At 40.6% G+C, this 13959-nt stretch overlaps 1 protein-coding gene across 10 annotated transcripts in view; it reads right to left on the minus strand.

Annotated features, from left to right (window-relative positions):
- Window positions 1-2007: 2007 nt before the first annotated feature.
- The window catches only part of foxj3 (forkhead box J3), a 128236-nt gene continuing 116284 nt past the window's right edge, over window positions 2008-13959 (minus strand). For 6 of the 10 annotated variants that reach the window (XM_041206054.1, XM_041206055.1, XM_041206052.1 and 3 more), the window contains one exon: window positions 2008-10727. In XM_041206054.1, the coding sequence (XP_041061988.1) occupies window positions 10594-10727 (134 nt within the window). In that variant the 3' untranslated portion in view covers window positions 2008-10593. The remainder of the gene's footprint in view (window positions 10728-13959) is intronic. The other 4 variants (XM_041206058.1, XM_041206056.1, XM_041206053.1 and 1 more) reach the window with 1 other exon arrangement.

Genomic DNA, 13959 nt, shown 5'->3' on the forward strand with positions numbered 1-13959 from the left:
TGGGAGTGTTTCCTGGTCAGACATGCTGCAGAAGCCAACAGCAAACCACTGCAGTACTTTGCCAAGAATAATCATGAACTAATCTAATTGAAGTCCATGGCCATCAATGTCCTTTTGGAGCATGGTACCTGAAGGAGGTGGTGGTGATTGGGCTCGGTTGCAATTCCTTCCATGCAAGATTGGCTTTCTAAACTCATGAATAAAAACATTGGCTGCTTGGAAGAGGCAACAAGATCTGCTCAGCATTTATGGAACTGTGCCCCTGCCTAAGCCAATGCCTGAAGTGAAGCATGAGCGATAACTAGAAAAAATAATTAGGACTCCACTAGGTTATTGGTGCACAGGATCCCAGCGCTTGTGGGAAAAAGGCAGCTCATTGCAGACTGGAACACAAACTTGTGTTTGAGGCACACAAACAGCAAAGATGCTGATTTCTACCTACCACAACGGAGAACATCCATTCCAAGCTCAGTGCCAGACTTCAGTTGAGGTGCACATTTTAAATGTCAAATTATCCGACAGGATGTGGGGAGGTTGCTGTGGTGCGGTCATCATGACTCCCCAAAGGCAAGTGGAGACTCCCAGGCTCAGACTCCCATAGGCTGCTCTAGAGATAAGGACAATCCCTCAAGGGATGTAGGACACAATTAAAATAAGGGACAATTCCTTAAAATACGGGGACAGTTGCTCATCCACTGTGGGAATATTGGTTGAGAACTGGATCATATTTCTCACAGATGAATGATCTGCAAATATCCAGTCTAGTCTCAGATGAAGTATAGTTATTTAGATGAAGTGCCAGGTTGATGTTGTTTGTGAAAGAGCAAGCATTGACAGTCTTCAGGAGAGGGAAATTAAATATTACTATGGCTCCTAGCCTGTGCGCAAGGTACGTCTTCCATGAAATATAATAGGTCAGAATTCAATGTTATGCTGCTTTTTAAAATATTCTGAAAATATGTTAGGAGCCTCTTGTAAATATTTGCACTTTAGTTTCCACCTCCATCCCACCCCAATCCTGAGCGAGCACTTCTGCTTCTGTCGATCATCAGTCACTCTTATGGAGTACATTCCAACTTTCATGAGTGGGAGTTGCTGAAACCCACATGCAAGTGCAAACAGCATGGATACACATTAGTGGGCTCTGTGCGCTCAGTCTGTGTAGTAGTGAGCCCTTTACAAAAACACATACAAATGCAAATACAGAGCCATGATGTTAGTGACTCCTGCACACATGCACACAGCCTTTACAGCAGTGAGTCTTACACACAGTACTGGTGATGGCTGGTTATACACAAAGCTCTTGGAGGTCTGGTCTTGATCCATACTCCCTACAGGTAGCCCTGATCCATTCCTTCATTATCTTGGCTGATGTCTATAATGCTCTCCACCCTTTCTAAAACTTCAGCTAAATTAGGACTCTGCAAGTTGAATTTTCCTTGTATAAATCACACACACCCATAAACCCCCAACCTCAGCCAGCTCACCATTTCCTCCTGTGTTTGGCTGAGTTGACTTCAAGATCATTGTCCTAATTTCCAAATAACTCTCAGGTTTGCAAATCTGTGCTACAAATCATTGGCTGTATCCTCTTTTCCTCAAACTCTGCTCATTTCCCTCTGCACCTGACCCACCATTGGTAGGTCAAAATTTCACCTATGCCCTTCCCTACTCTCTTCAAAACACAATTCACCCCATTGTCTTCAAAAACCTCCAAGAAGAATTGTGGCCATAACCTTTGATTTCCTTCCTAACTTTTACTTTCCTGTTCAGCACTGATTTTTGTAAAGTGATTGATATCCTTGTATGTCAGGAACACCACTTAAATATAAATTGTCCCATACCAACTCTGTCAGTCCTGAATTCACTCAATTCTTGTGACAAGTCCTACATATAAATTATACACACACACAGCTTGTACGCAGTTAGTTCTGTACACGCAGTCTTTGCTGTTGAGAGTTTGATTACAAACACACTTCATTAAAAGAGAAGCCCTTAACACATCACTGAAGCTACAGCATTTATTATAAGTGCCATCCATGCATATCACGACTGGCAGCAACCGACTAATGACATTTGGTAGTATTTTACAGCAGTAAACTCATACAAAGGATAGTTGTGCATTTCTGTTTTAGCTAGGATTAATAAAACGTGCAGTAACAAAAAATACAAACACTGAAACACTGACTGTAGAACAGCAGTACAGAGAAGAGCTGGTGTTGCACAAAATGATAATGATTTCATCACTATATACATCATAGATATGTACACATCACCCTTGGAATGCACAATATCAAAATACTCTGTATTCCTTTATAGAATAAAACCCTGGTCTCTTCCCTGTCCCCCTTCCCACCCCAGAAAATAAAAGGACAATTTCAAAGACAAACAATATATTTACAATTAAGCACATGAACACCACAACACTTTTTTATTCTTTTTTTTTGTTTAAAATGTGCCACAAAAGCCAGTACTGCTTTTGTTATGTTAGAAAGAGGTTGATCTTCCTCCTGCTTGTAGCCCATGTTCAGAAACTGCCAAGGTGTCCTCTTTACTGCAAAACATATACTGTAGGGAGCTATCACATTAAGACAATGGCAGTGTATACAAGGAGAGATAAGCCAATTCCAAAGGGTTTTAGAGTCCTGTTCCAAGAAACCCTCATGAAGAAAACGCTTGTCACCCAAGTCTTTGTATATAGTTAGGAAAATCAAATTGCAACTTTTTAAAAAAATGCTCTAGTTTTGTTTTTACAAGAATCTGTCCAATTGCTGTCAGGAATAGATACCAATTTTAAAAAGTACATTTACAATAGACAAAAGTGAAAAAAGAAAATGAAAATCCTCGGAGGATATGTGAACCCTCTGTCGTCACAATACAAACCATAGGTGAGTTCCAGCATGTCTTGGACACAAAGTTAACGTTGTTGATTCTAAACTGTATTATTTACTTCCAACCAATAAAGATGTTTCGTTCACTATTTAAATATACAACAGGTCAATAGGATACAAACAAAAATTATTCATCAGGATTTTTGGAACAAAGGAATCCAATCTTTCTTGCTAATACCTTCTAAAAAATTCAACTCAAGTACAAAGTGGATGATGACATGAGTGGAGCCCACTCCAGCCAATGGCGTGAGATCCCAGCTTTTATCCATTGCACTGTTAAATGGACCATTTTTTTTTGAAGTGTACTTAACTGAGCTCAAGCACAGCACAAACGTTCCTTCTCCAGCAACCCCCTTGCTGCTTGTTAAAGCTGTGCTTTTTGACAGCAGCAGAAATCACTAATGTAGTGATTCTGCAGGCTGTTAATGGCAAATATAACAAATGCTTTCTTTAAAATTTACTTCATTGTTCTGTGAAAGTGAACATTTGGAGCCTCTCTCCATGCCTGCACTCAAGCCATTATTTAAATGGCTTTCACGCAGATTGGCTCTCCCAGCTCATAAATCTTCAGTGGCTAAGACTGAAAGCAGTTACTGTCTTTAGCTTTATAATTTGCTCCCTGTTGCTTTCCCCCTTAATGGCCCATTCACCACCACAAGTGCTCTGTCATGGCTTGGCAACCGACTCTGAATTTTCTCCCTCCCTTCTTTCTGTCATCATTGTCTGTCAATCCACCTGGTTGCCTATCTTGTGAAATGGCTGAAGTCTCCCAACTGAGGCAAATGAATCTCAGTGACAGGACTCGAAACTTTGCTGGTATATAATCAAGCATATGCACTTGCCTTTGATACTACTGCTGTCCTCCAACCACAGCGCTGCATTTCTTTTTCACTACTCACCAAGGGAAGACTGAATTGGCATTGACCATCAATTTAATGTATTCTTTTAAAGGGTATAGGTTAACCTATATATATATAGATATATATATATATCTCTCTCTATATCTTTTTCAATTTCAGTGATTACTTATATTTTATTAAAAATAGAACGCACCTTTTAAAGGTGGTCAGTAATATTTATATTCCTACATACTGTATAACAAAGTAGGGCTGCCCTTTATGGCAGGCCTGTCAAATAGTGCAGCTTTAAAATTTATCTTAAATATGTGCTGCCACCTTCTGTTATTTAGATGATTCTCTATCTATATTTGTGTGTGAAACTATTTGCATTTTTTTTTTAGAACAGCAAGAACTCAAACCTACCTACATAAAAAAAGTTCCTAACAGTGCAGACTGCAAAAAACTTTTGAGTACTTTCCAAAGGGATCCGTATGTTATGCATGGAGGGGGGTTTAGCCCTTTACTTTGGTGGCTTCCACATGCCCTGGCCCAAGCGCATTGATATAATGACTGACTGGTCAATTCTTTCCTGCACAGATTTATGAACTGCCAGATCTTGGACATTTCTACATCTTTCATTTGCTTAAAAATAGAGGAAGTATGTCACAATCCAGTAGCATTCAGGTTAAGCTGGAGTCTCCCTCATAGAAGCTAAATTTCAAAAAAATATATATACTTTTAAAAAACATTCACAACTTATTGGTCATTTTAATGCCGTTTCATTTAAAAATGACACAAAGTAAGCGGGGTTTAAAAGTGTGCCAACATTTGTAAACAATGGATCTAGTCAATGACATGACTTACAATTAAAACTCAGGCACTACCCAATGTCTCAATGTTCTCAACCGCACAGCACTGCACCGCGCACCCCCCGCCCCCCCCCAAGAAACAAAGCTGGCTGAACACATCCAGTAGATCAAAATTCCAGACTGCTTTGTAGGCCCAGGAGAGTACAGATGTAGAGATAACTGGAGTTAGGGAGAAGGGGAAATCTAAGCCATTCAACACAAGTCGAATGCTCTCAGAGATAGGCTGTTGAGGCTTCTGTCATACAGCTTCTGTAAGCTTGTTTAAGAAATAGAGATTACTTGCAATAACAAATTGCCCAGGCTACTGGCAGACTCTGCAAAATAAAAAACAGGTAGTGCATGGAGTCTCCCTTTAAAAAAAACCATTCCATTGTGTAGAAATCAAGAACTCGGGCAAGAAACACAGTAGTGCACATTACAGACGGTAACTTCATCCTTACACAGAGCTGGGAGAGTTTACATAAGTTCCATGTTTTTCTTACCGTGGGTCTGAAATTCTGAATATTACTTAAGAGAATAACTTCTTCTATAAAACAGCTCATTTCTCAGAAACAACAAAGTCCATTTATGCCATTCAGTGACCAATATGGCATAAAGGCCTTCACCAGGTGAGGGCAAGGGAGCAACTAAACAGGAGTGTGTAAGGCAGTGCAGAGTTAGAGAGCTGCAGGTAAGAACTGAGAGCCAAGAGACTTGGTTTTGCAGTGCTCCATTCCGGGGGGAGAGAATAAGTGTCATAGCCAAAGGTGCAGATTGTGGAGTCCAAAATGAAAGTATGAAGAGGCAGCAGAATGATAGGTACCAACCAATTAATATTTAAAATCAGTCCAAATAACTAGTTATTAATTCATCGTAGCTTCAGGCAGATATCCTTAAAATGGCACAGGTCTATCTCCGCAAGTGACGCATCTTTACCACTCTTATATTAACAAATACAATTTTTATTCCGAGACTAGGGTAAGCAGCACTAACTTGTGCTTGAGATTTAATTGATTTTGGCCTCAGCCATGGGAGAAAGAGCAGCTGAGAAAACATCTTGAACAAGTCTGCACAGCTAGCCATAGACACTGCACCCAGTGCTAGCTAAGGCCTGAAAGCAACCCACACAGTCCAGACCCTCAATTCACAGGAGCAGGGAACAAAATTCTGGCCAACATTATTTTATAACTAAAACCCCTCCAAATCAGATATTTGCATTCAATATCTGGTTGATGCCTGTTTCAAAAATGTAAACACATTGCCTTAAGGAAAATAAAAGGCAAACTTTTCATTGCGTGTGCCCATATACGCACACTATAAATTGGGCAATTTTTTTAGTGAGCTAAAACTTCACAAGAAGTTCAACAAAAGTTTTCGGTACATTTAGCCTTGTGCCTGCCCACCCCTCTCCCATTGCCATGCAAAACATTCGCAACTTTCAAAAAGATCAGATGCAAAATCTGCGAAAAAAAAGTCAGAATTTTCTGCTTTACATTACATACAAATATTAAATAATAAGGGTTAAACTTTTGGCAATTAAACACAGCACCTCTGCTTTTCAAGTGTACTCACAACCCCTCTGATGGTTGAACCATTTGTTGCATTATTCTACCAAAGATTGGGGCTGCAATATACAACCCATCAGCAGGCGGTGCCATTGCTTTTGCCTGCAGTGTATCTTGAGCATATTAATAGCACTATGGTATAAAACGTTTGATCAAAACTTTGACTTATCCAAGATAACAGCTATTACTAAATTCTGTGGTGAGCTGCACAGCAATGTTCCAACCTAGGTTCATCAACAAATCAGGATACAGCTTGGAATTTTTGGCAATGGATTTTGTTTTGAGAGTACAGGTAATTGTAAAGAAAATTCCTGTTTCCTTGAAGCCAGGGTTCAAGTTTCAGCCCCACACAAGTTATCTGTTGAAGGTACAATAACTTCTTCACTAATCTCTTCATCCTCTGTTGTAAAGTATTAGCTTTACAATAAAATAATTAAAATGGTAGCTGAAGTGTGACAATACAGGGAACAAGACCAAGCAGCATAAAGGAAGGGATGAATGCATATTTTGTGCAATATATTTTTAATACCATAAATTTAGCTTATATATTAGCAAAAGAGGGGAGATCTCTATTGACCGTTGCAATGCAAACGTTTACATCAATTGTTGTCCCCAGAAACTTCATTAACTTTAAGTACAAAAGTGCACCAGCTGACCCCCTCCATTTCAGCATTATCTTGCTATATACCACAGCAGATTTTACACAGTTCAATCACTCTGGCAATATCAACACTTCAGTCTGTTTTGACCCTTCACTGGAATCTCTAAGTGCTAGCACAAATCCATATGGGGTTCAAATGCTATTTTTTGGATATGATGTTGCAGTTATACTTTATAATTGGCTCAGTTTTACATAAACCACAGACTCCACCCCGCCCTCTCTTGTGCTGATCTTTCTGGGGCAGCAGTCTCAGTTTGACTTGCAAGGAGAGGATGTTAAGAAAAAAAATATCATCCAAGGTTTCTGCTCCTAATCACTATCCAGTGACCTCTGTAGCAAAGTGTGTGTGCACGCGCGAGCTGGGGAGCAAGGGAAAGTGAGAGAGAGAGCAAGAGCGAGCAAGAGTGGGAGAAAGCGAGAAAGAAAGAGCAACGGAGAGTGTGAGTGCGTGTGTGTGTGTGCGCACGCGCATCTGCGGAGACAATGCATGAGGAGATATCAGGGTCAGCTGTCATGGCCCCATTGGAAGATAGCCTGCCAATTCTCACTGCCTTGATTCAGAGGTGATGTCCAATTTGATAACATACCAGGGGGCTGCTGTGGCAGTGGAGCTGTATTTTCATTAGTCAGCACTTTCAGAAGCAGTCCGACACACAATTGAAGATAAACCATCTAGTCCACAGTGCTACATGAGCTCAAAGAAATGTATTTATTCCATATCTCTGATTAATAATCAAACTTGGTTTACTTCATCAAGTACTAACAAAAGAATGAAAAGCAGTGATGTCTGAACTGCATAGCGGAGGGTCAACATGTGGCGCAGAAAGACAGGCTAAGTGGGATCATCCATCAAAACAAGATCAGTTTTAGTGAGAGCGCCTCTATCAGAGATCTGGTAAAAGATCGTAATTGGACTATTAACCTATTTTTCTCTTTCAGATTCTGACATAGTTGCTGTGCATTCCTAGTTTCCTGTTTTATTTCTGCTCATTCAGTAGTCACATGGGGAGAGTTAAGCTTTTAAGCAATCATAACTGATGAAGCTTGATTATATAGCTCTGACACAATGCTGACCTACACAAGATAGAAGTCTATAGACAGCTCCTATTGGTTAGTTAGCTGGCATAGATATGGAGTAAAAGCATTTATTGAATTCAAAACATTGTGCATGTATTTCGCTTACTAACTGCCACACAGAACAATGCAAATCCCAGAGCAGCTAATTGGTTACCACCATTAATCAAGTAAAAATCCCATGCCTAGTCCTCAAGCTGTAGAGTAATGTTCCTCTCTGTGAAAGCCCTCCCTTCCTTGCCATTGGTATGGGATTAAAAGAATGAAGATGAAAAGCAGTAGGCGAAATACAGGTGAAGCTGAAGCAAGAGCCAAAAGACATGTTTACAGAACTGCCCTGTACAACAAACAAGGAGCCACAGATTGTTTTCAAGAAAAAACAAGAGAGACACAGAGAATACTGAAACAATTTTAAATGAGAGGCTTAGGAAACAGAACAAGACAGAGTACAGAAATAGCAAGAAAGCACAAAAATCAACACCCTGGCAACTCACTTAGATTGAGCAGCACAAGTAATCACATGGTTTATTTCACTGTGTGGGACGATTCAGCTGACAGTTCTTATTAGAAACTCCTTTTTTAGGCCACAGCTGCAAAAATGTGTCTGTTCAGAATTCATAATTTTAAAGTTGGAACGTGCTGTTAATCGCTATGAATTGATTTCTTCCAGCTCGAGTTCCATGGAGTCCTAACTCTTATAAAGGAAAAACTGAAGATTGAGGGAAGCATTTATGGCTCAAGTTAAATCCCTGCTCCATGGTATACATCAAGAGGTGTGCAGTCTGATATCTTGAGCTAGGGCAAAAAGTTACTACCATCAGCATTTGAGGCCTAACTTAGTGGTCAGATCTTCAGTGCACAAGTATTTGTGAACTGCAGAAGCTCTCCATCCCCTTAGATATGTGAAGATTTAGTAAATTAAAACCTTGCAGTATATGATTTCTGTTACTTGGTAGCCACAAGAATGTCCCAGGAGCCTCTAGTGACATCTAGTAAAAACACACTGCACCACTGACTTAACCTGAATCCAAAATGCAAATAAGGTAACAGGAAGGAAAGAGAAGCTGGAAGAGGACACTGTGCATCAGTAAAAGCAAATGTTCTGCTAGGGAGGACCCATCCAATGACTCAGTAATGCATATTTAGAACCCCGTTTGTATTACAAGCAGAGGTTTAACTCGAATCACAATTTAAGTTGTAAACACTGAGAAAGGTTGTGCATCCACTTATATCAGTACAGCAATCTGAAACCACTGCTGAAGGAGTGAATAGATGTTTTTTTTAAAAGAGGGGGGAATAATCAAGTAGGCACTGCTCCAGAAAGTGCATATTTAAAAATCCCACTCCTTGCCAATTAATTTAAAAAATCAAAAAAGTGAAAAAGATGCAACACAATTATTAAAAGCAGACTGGGATTTCTATTATGAAACTCTCATTTATCCACCACTAAACATGCATAGCTGACAAATGCAGCATTGGTTAACATGCTTCCTCTGCAGCACCCCTCAAGGGGATATGCTGCATTGCGGCCTTTTCCACCATGGCCAGCAGGAGAGAGAAAGGCAGTAACCAGATTAGCTCCTACTATGATCACATAACTTTTGGTTAAGCAAAAGGTAATGGTCAACGTTTCATAATATCTCACCACTTGCACATTCTGCAGTCTGTGCTCCATTCTTTTGCATTTTAGTACGTGTACAACTTGGAGGCTACAAACTTAGCAGAATTAGCTATCTTGGGAGATTTCTCTTACAGCCACTACCACTCTGAGAGAGACAGACTGCTTTTCTCATTACCAAACTACATTTACCTCAGGGGTACTAACCAATACCACGTCAACACTTGGTACATAATACCTGCAAACCCCAAATATAATGCTACCTTCTTGAGATGTAGTAGCTTTATTAACAAGCGTCCAGGCAGGATTTCAGGGAAGAATCCCAACAGTTCAGACTTGGAAGCTGGTGTTGTGTGCTCAAAGGCTGGGGATCCAAAGTTAACGCAAGCTGTAGCAATGCAATCTTTGGAGCTGTAGAAAAATTTCCCCCAGGTACCCTAGTATTGACTCCAACACTAATCCTGGTACAGCAACTGGATTTTCAACACAAACTTGAGAGGTTTTTTTTTGCAGCACCATATATAGACAAAATTCTCTCAAAAGAAACTCACTTTGTAAAAGATTTCCCTCCCAACTCATGACTGCATTCCTGGCCTACTCCAGGAAAGGCCATCTAGAAGCCAGCTTCCTTGATCCCTATCCGTGTTTGTTCCCTCCAAGTGGAGCGTTCCCCCAAGGAGAGAAACTCTGCACTGAATAGTACCATCCTAAGCAACCTCAGATCGTAGCCGAGCCACATCACTTAGATGAGCATTGCTCAGATACCAACCCTCAACATGTCCCTTCGGTTTAAAAAAACAAAAACAAAAGAAAATTCTGTTCAGAATTAGAAAATGCTTCGTTGCTTGTTACCACTGCTCCACCGCTGAGCGGCCGACAGGTAACTCCACATTTCTGTAGTGACTGCAAGCAGAAGGCGTGTTTTTTCCCCCCCAGAAAGTACAGCTCTCTAGCACAGTCACGGTGGGGCTGTGTCCAGGCAGCAGTCCAGCGATTGTGGCCAGCATCGGCCGACACAAGTAAGCAAGAAGCTAAAAGAACATCTGAGTCACACTGACAGGAAGGGCTTCCGACAGGCTTGTCCTTAGGAAGGGAAGTTAGACAATGGAATCCCAGTCGAAATCATCCTGGATATCATCTGCAGGGTTGTGGTGTTGAGACATCGGTCTGTGCATTTGGAAGCTGGAAGGTGACATCATGTGCTGCTGGTTCATTCCTGCATGGTGCCCTGCTGAGCAGAAACATAATGAAAAGTTACAGTATTCGAATAGAAAATGAAGTGGCAGACTGGCAATAAAAAGTGTACTATTTGTGTAATAAGCTATGTAAAATCAATAAATTTTCCAGTGGGTACTGAGGCTAAATGTGAGGGATTTATACAGTTGGGCTGAGGATAGTCAACTCTCAACAGACAAAAACATCCTCCAATCCCAATCCAAGATCATAAGACTCTGGCAATAAATCTACTTACAGCAGATACTAATGTTGCTTTAATTAATTAGTATGCATTTTAAGCAGTGAAGCTGGTTGGCTACTGGAAATTTTACAAAGAATCTTCAACTTGCATTGGACACCAAGACCACCTGTAACTGTGGGTTGGCCAATTTAGTTAAACCTTAAAAACGCAAACTCAAGAACTGAGCTCAGTAGTGGAATGGTGTCCATGTTAACTGCAGCTATACTATGCTGTACACCAAATTTCACTTGGTCTTAGAGCTCAAGGCCTGGGAAGAATATATCAGGAAGGTTATTACAATAGGCAACAGTCTGTGCTTAAAGTGACTTAACATCAACATTTTGTTTATTTTCTTTTTAAATAAAGGGATAGTCCTCCCCCCATATGTATTTTCCTGCTCCTTCCAAAGTGCTGACACCTGTTGAGATACATTTCCACAGGAGACAGGCAGCCCTCCAGTGCCTCATTCAAGTGTCCATTCTTCATGTGTGCCTCAAGACATTGAATGTTGGCAGGCTACTTTACAACAGGGAGCATCACAGCTACTGAACCATGTTCTCAGCTAATCTGCACCTGTGTACTTTCCAGCTAGGATAGCAATCACTGATGAAGTTGAAATCCCAACCGATTTCCCTGACAGTCCTTCCTATTCTAGGAGCACCAACTGTTCCATCCCATCGACCCACCTCAGATTAACCAATTCAGTAAAGTTGGGGAACTTGGGATGCTCCTCCTCTAAGGTTCTCACTACTGATCACTATCCAGTGACCCCAGTGCACTGATTATGCTCAAACCATCAACTTGATGTAGACTGCAGTCAGAGTCCTTGGAAGAGCTAACACATTAGAATTATGACTTTGCATTCCAGGTTGGAAACCACAGGGAAAAGGTACAACATATCTTTTTACTGGCTACACACACACTGAATCAGCATATGCAGCATGGAAGAAACAACTTGATTCAGTGGCCTCTCACCTGAATGAGACACATGCTAGCCTGTTATTGACAAACAGGTGGAGCAGGGACCAAGTGTCTGTATGAGAAACAAATTTAGACATTGCACTCAAAAGACCTGATTAATTTGGCAAATCAGCTCCACTCATCCATCTGCCTTCTCATTCCCCAATCCCTTTCTCCAGAAACATATCAGTTGTCTTTTGAATGCAATTCTGCTTTCTGCTACAGTATATTTTCCCAGTAACTTGTTCTACAACTATTTTTCAAACTTGTGTCACCTAGTTTGTCAACATTTCATCACAGTAAACAAACTGCCTGGATCAAGAAATTAGTCAACTTCTTAAATCATAGGATTCTACATCAGAGGTGGAAGCCACGTAGCCCATCTTGCCTATGCAGGCTCTCAAAGAGCTATCCACTTTGTTCCATTGCCATACATTTTCCTTTTAAAAGCTATTATAGATTCTACTTCCACCACTGTTTCTGGTCAGGCATGTGATATCTCAGTCATTGTCAATGCAAAATAAATTTCCCGAATTCTCCCTTGGGCATTTTTAATTAAATCTCTGGAAAGGCACACTGTAGAAAACTGAAGTTTTACAAGCTCAGGTATTAACACCGTCTTCTTTTAAGCATGCAACCTGAACCTACATCCAAACATGCATCAATTTCCCACTGTGAGCCAAGGGAAAAATATCACACTATACCGGAGCTTTCAGGTGACTGGGAGGAATGATACAAGCATGCAACAAAATTTAAAATATTTGGGTTTGTTTGCTACATTACTGCTGTTAAGATTAAATCAAATATGTTTCTAGCTAAAATCCAGGGCGCATTTGAGTTTCTGTTATAATTAACTTAAATGACAACACTACAATGCACCAAGGAATTAAAATGACTTATAATTGTTAAACTTCAATTTATTTCCAATGTGCTGGTCACTGCTCATCTGTTTTGCAGTGCAGCAAAGTGAGAAGAAATATACCGAGTACAGGATAACACTAGCCTGGGAGCTTACAAGAAAGCTGCAATGTAACTTCAAGATCCTGACAGTGCAAAAACACAGTCACCTCAAGCATTCCCATTTACATATTCCCAGATAATTGAGAATAATGATGGGAAAATTCCATCATGGTCCCAATATCCATATTTGGCTTGCATCATTAGTTTTTCAGAAAACCAAACTGACAAAATCGTCCAAGGATGTGTCAGGCACATCGCCAGGAGCGCCAATCCATTTGAAGGAGCACAGGACTCAACTGTACCTGAGCCAAATTGTAAGCCACCATTCTAAGTTATTCCTGCATAACTACCACTGAAAAAATGGGGCCTAGTTCATGACCAAAAAAGCCCTCTTTCTCACCAATTCCTAAATATTCCACTGATACATCTAGTCTAGGTGGTTTTGGTGCTACCATTTTGTTTGATGCGGTGGACATGAAGTAACAACCTGGAATGGTGTTGCAGGTTGGGCCTTTTATAGTTGATGTCAAAGCTCGTTCAAGTGTAGTGGTATTCACAGGAATGTGGCTGAATCCTTGGACAAGTGTGCAAACTCGGTGTTCTGAAGGTTCACTGATGCAGGGCGAATACTGACATGGGAATATGACAGGCAATTTTCTCAAGTGTAACAGAGTGACTTAAGCCTAATGTCAAGGATTCAAGGAGAAACTGGTGGAGATAAAAGAAGTGGTTTAAGATAGGACATGAAACAGGAAAGTCATGTGTGTATTGCAGGAATAAACCTAGATGTTTTTAATTAGACAAACAACTTCAGCTTTAGGTTTTGGGGAGGCAGAGGGATTTGGTGTTCTTGTTTCTGATCACTGTCCAGCAACTTTCACTGCAAAGTGCATGTGGATGTGGGTCAGGTTATCATAGGTATGAAGATCCATCTGCTCAATAGCCTGCCAGGATATTGGTCCATAGTGATACTATATCCATCTGCTAGATGGGTCCTGAACAACAAGGTTTTCTGCTATTAGTTCCTTGTCATTGGACATCTGGGTTGAAAGCAGGCACTGAAGTAGAAAACTGCCTCAGCACAGAC

This window comes from Carcharodon carcharias, chromosome 15 (assembly GCF_017639515.1).
Source record: "Carcharodon carcharias isolate sCarCar2 chromosome 15, sCarCar2.pri, whole genome shotgun sequence".
Taxonomy (NCBI): Eukaryota; Metazoa; Chordata; class Chondrichthyes; order Lamniformes; family Lamnidae; genus Carcharodon; species Carcharodon carcharias.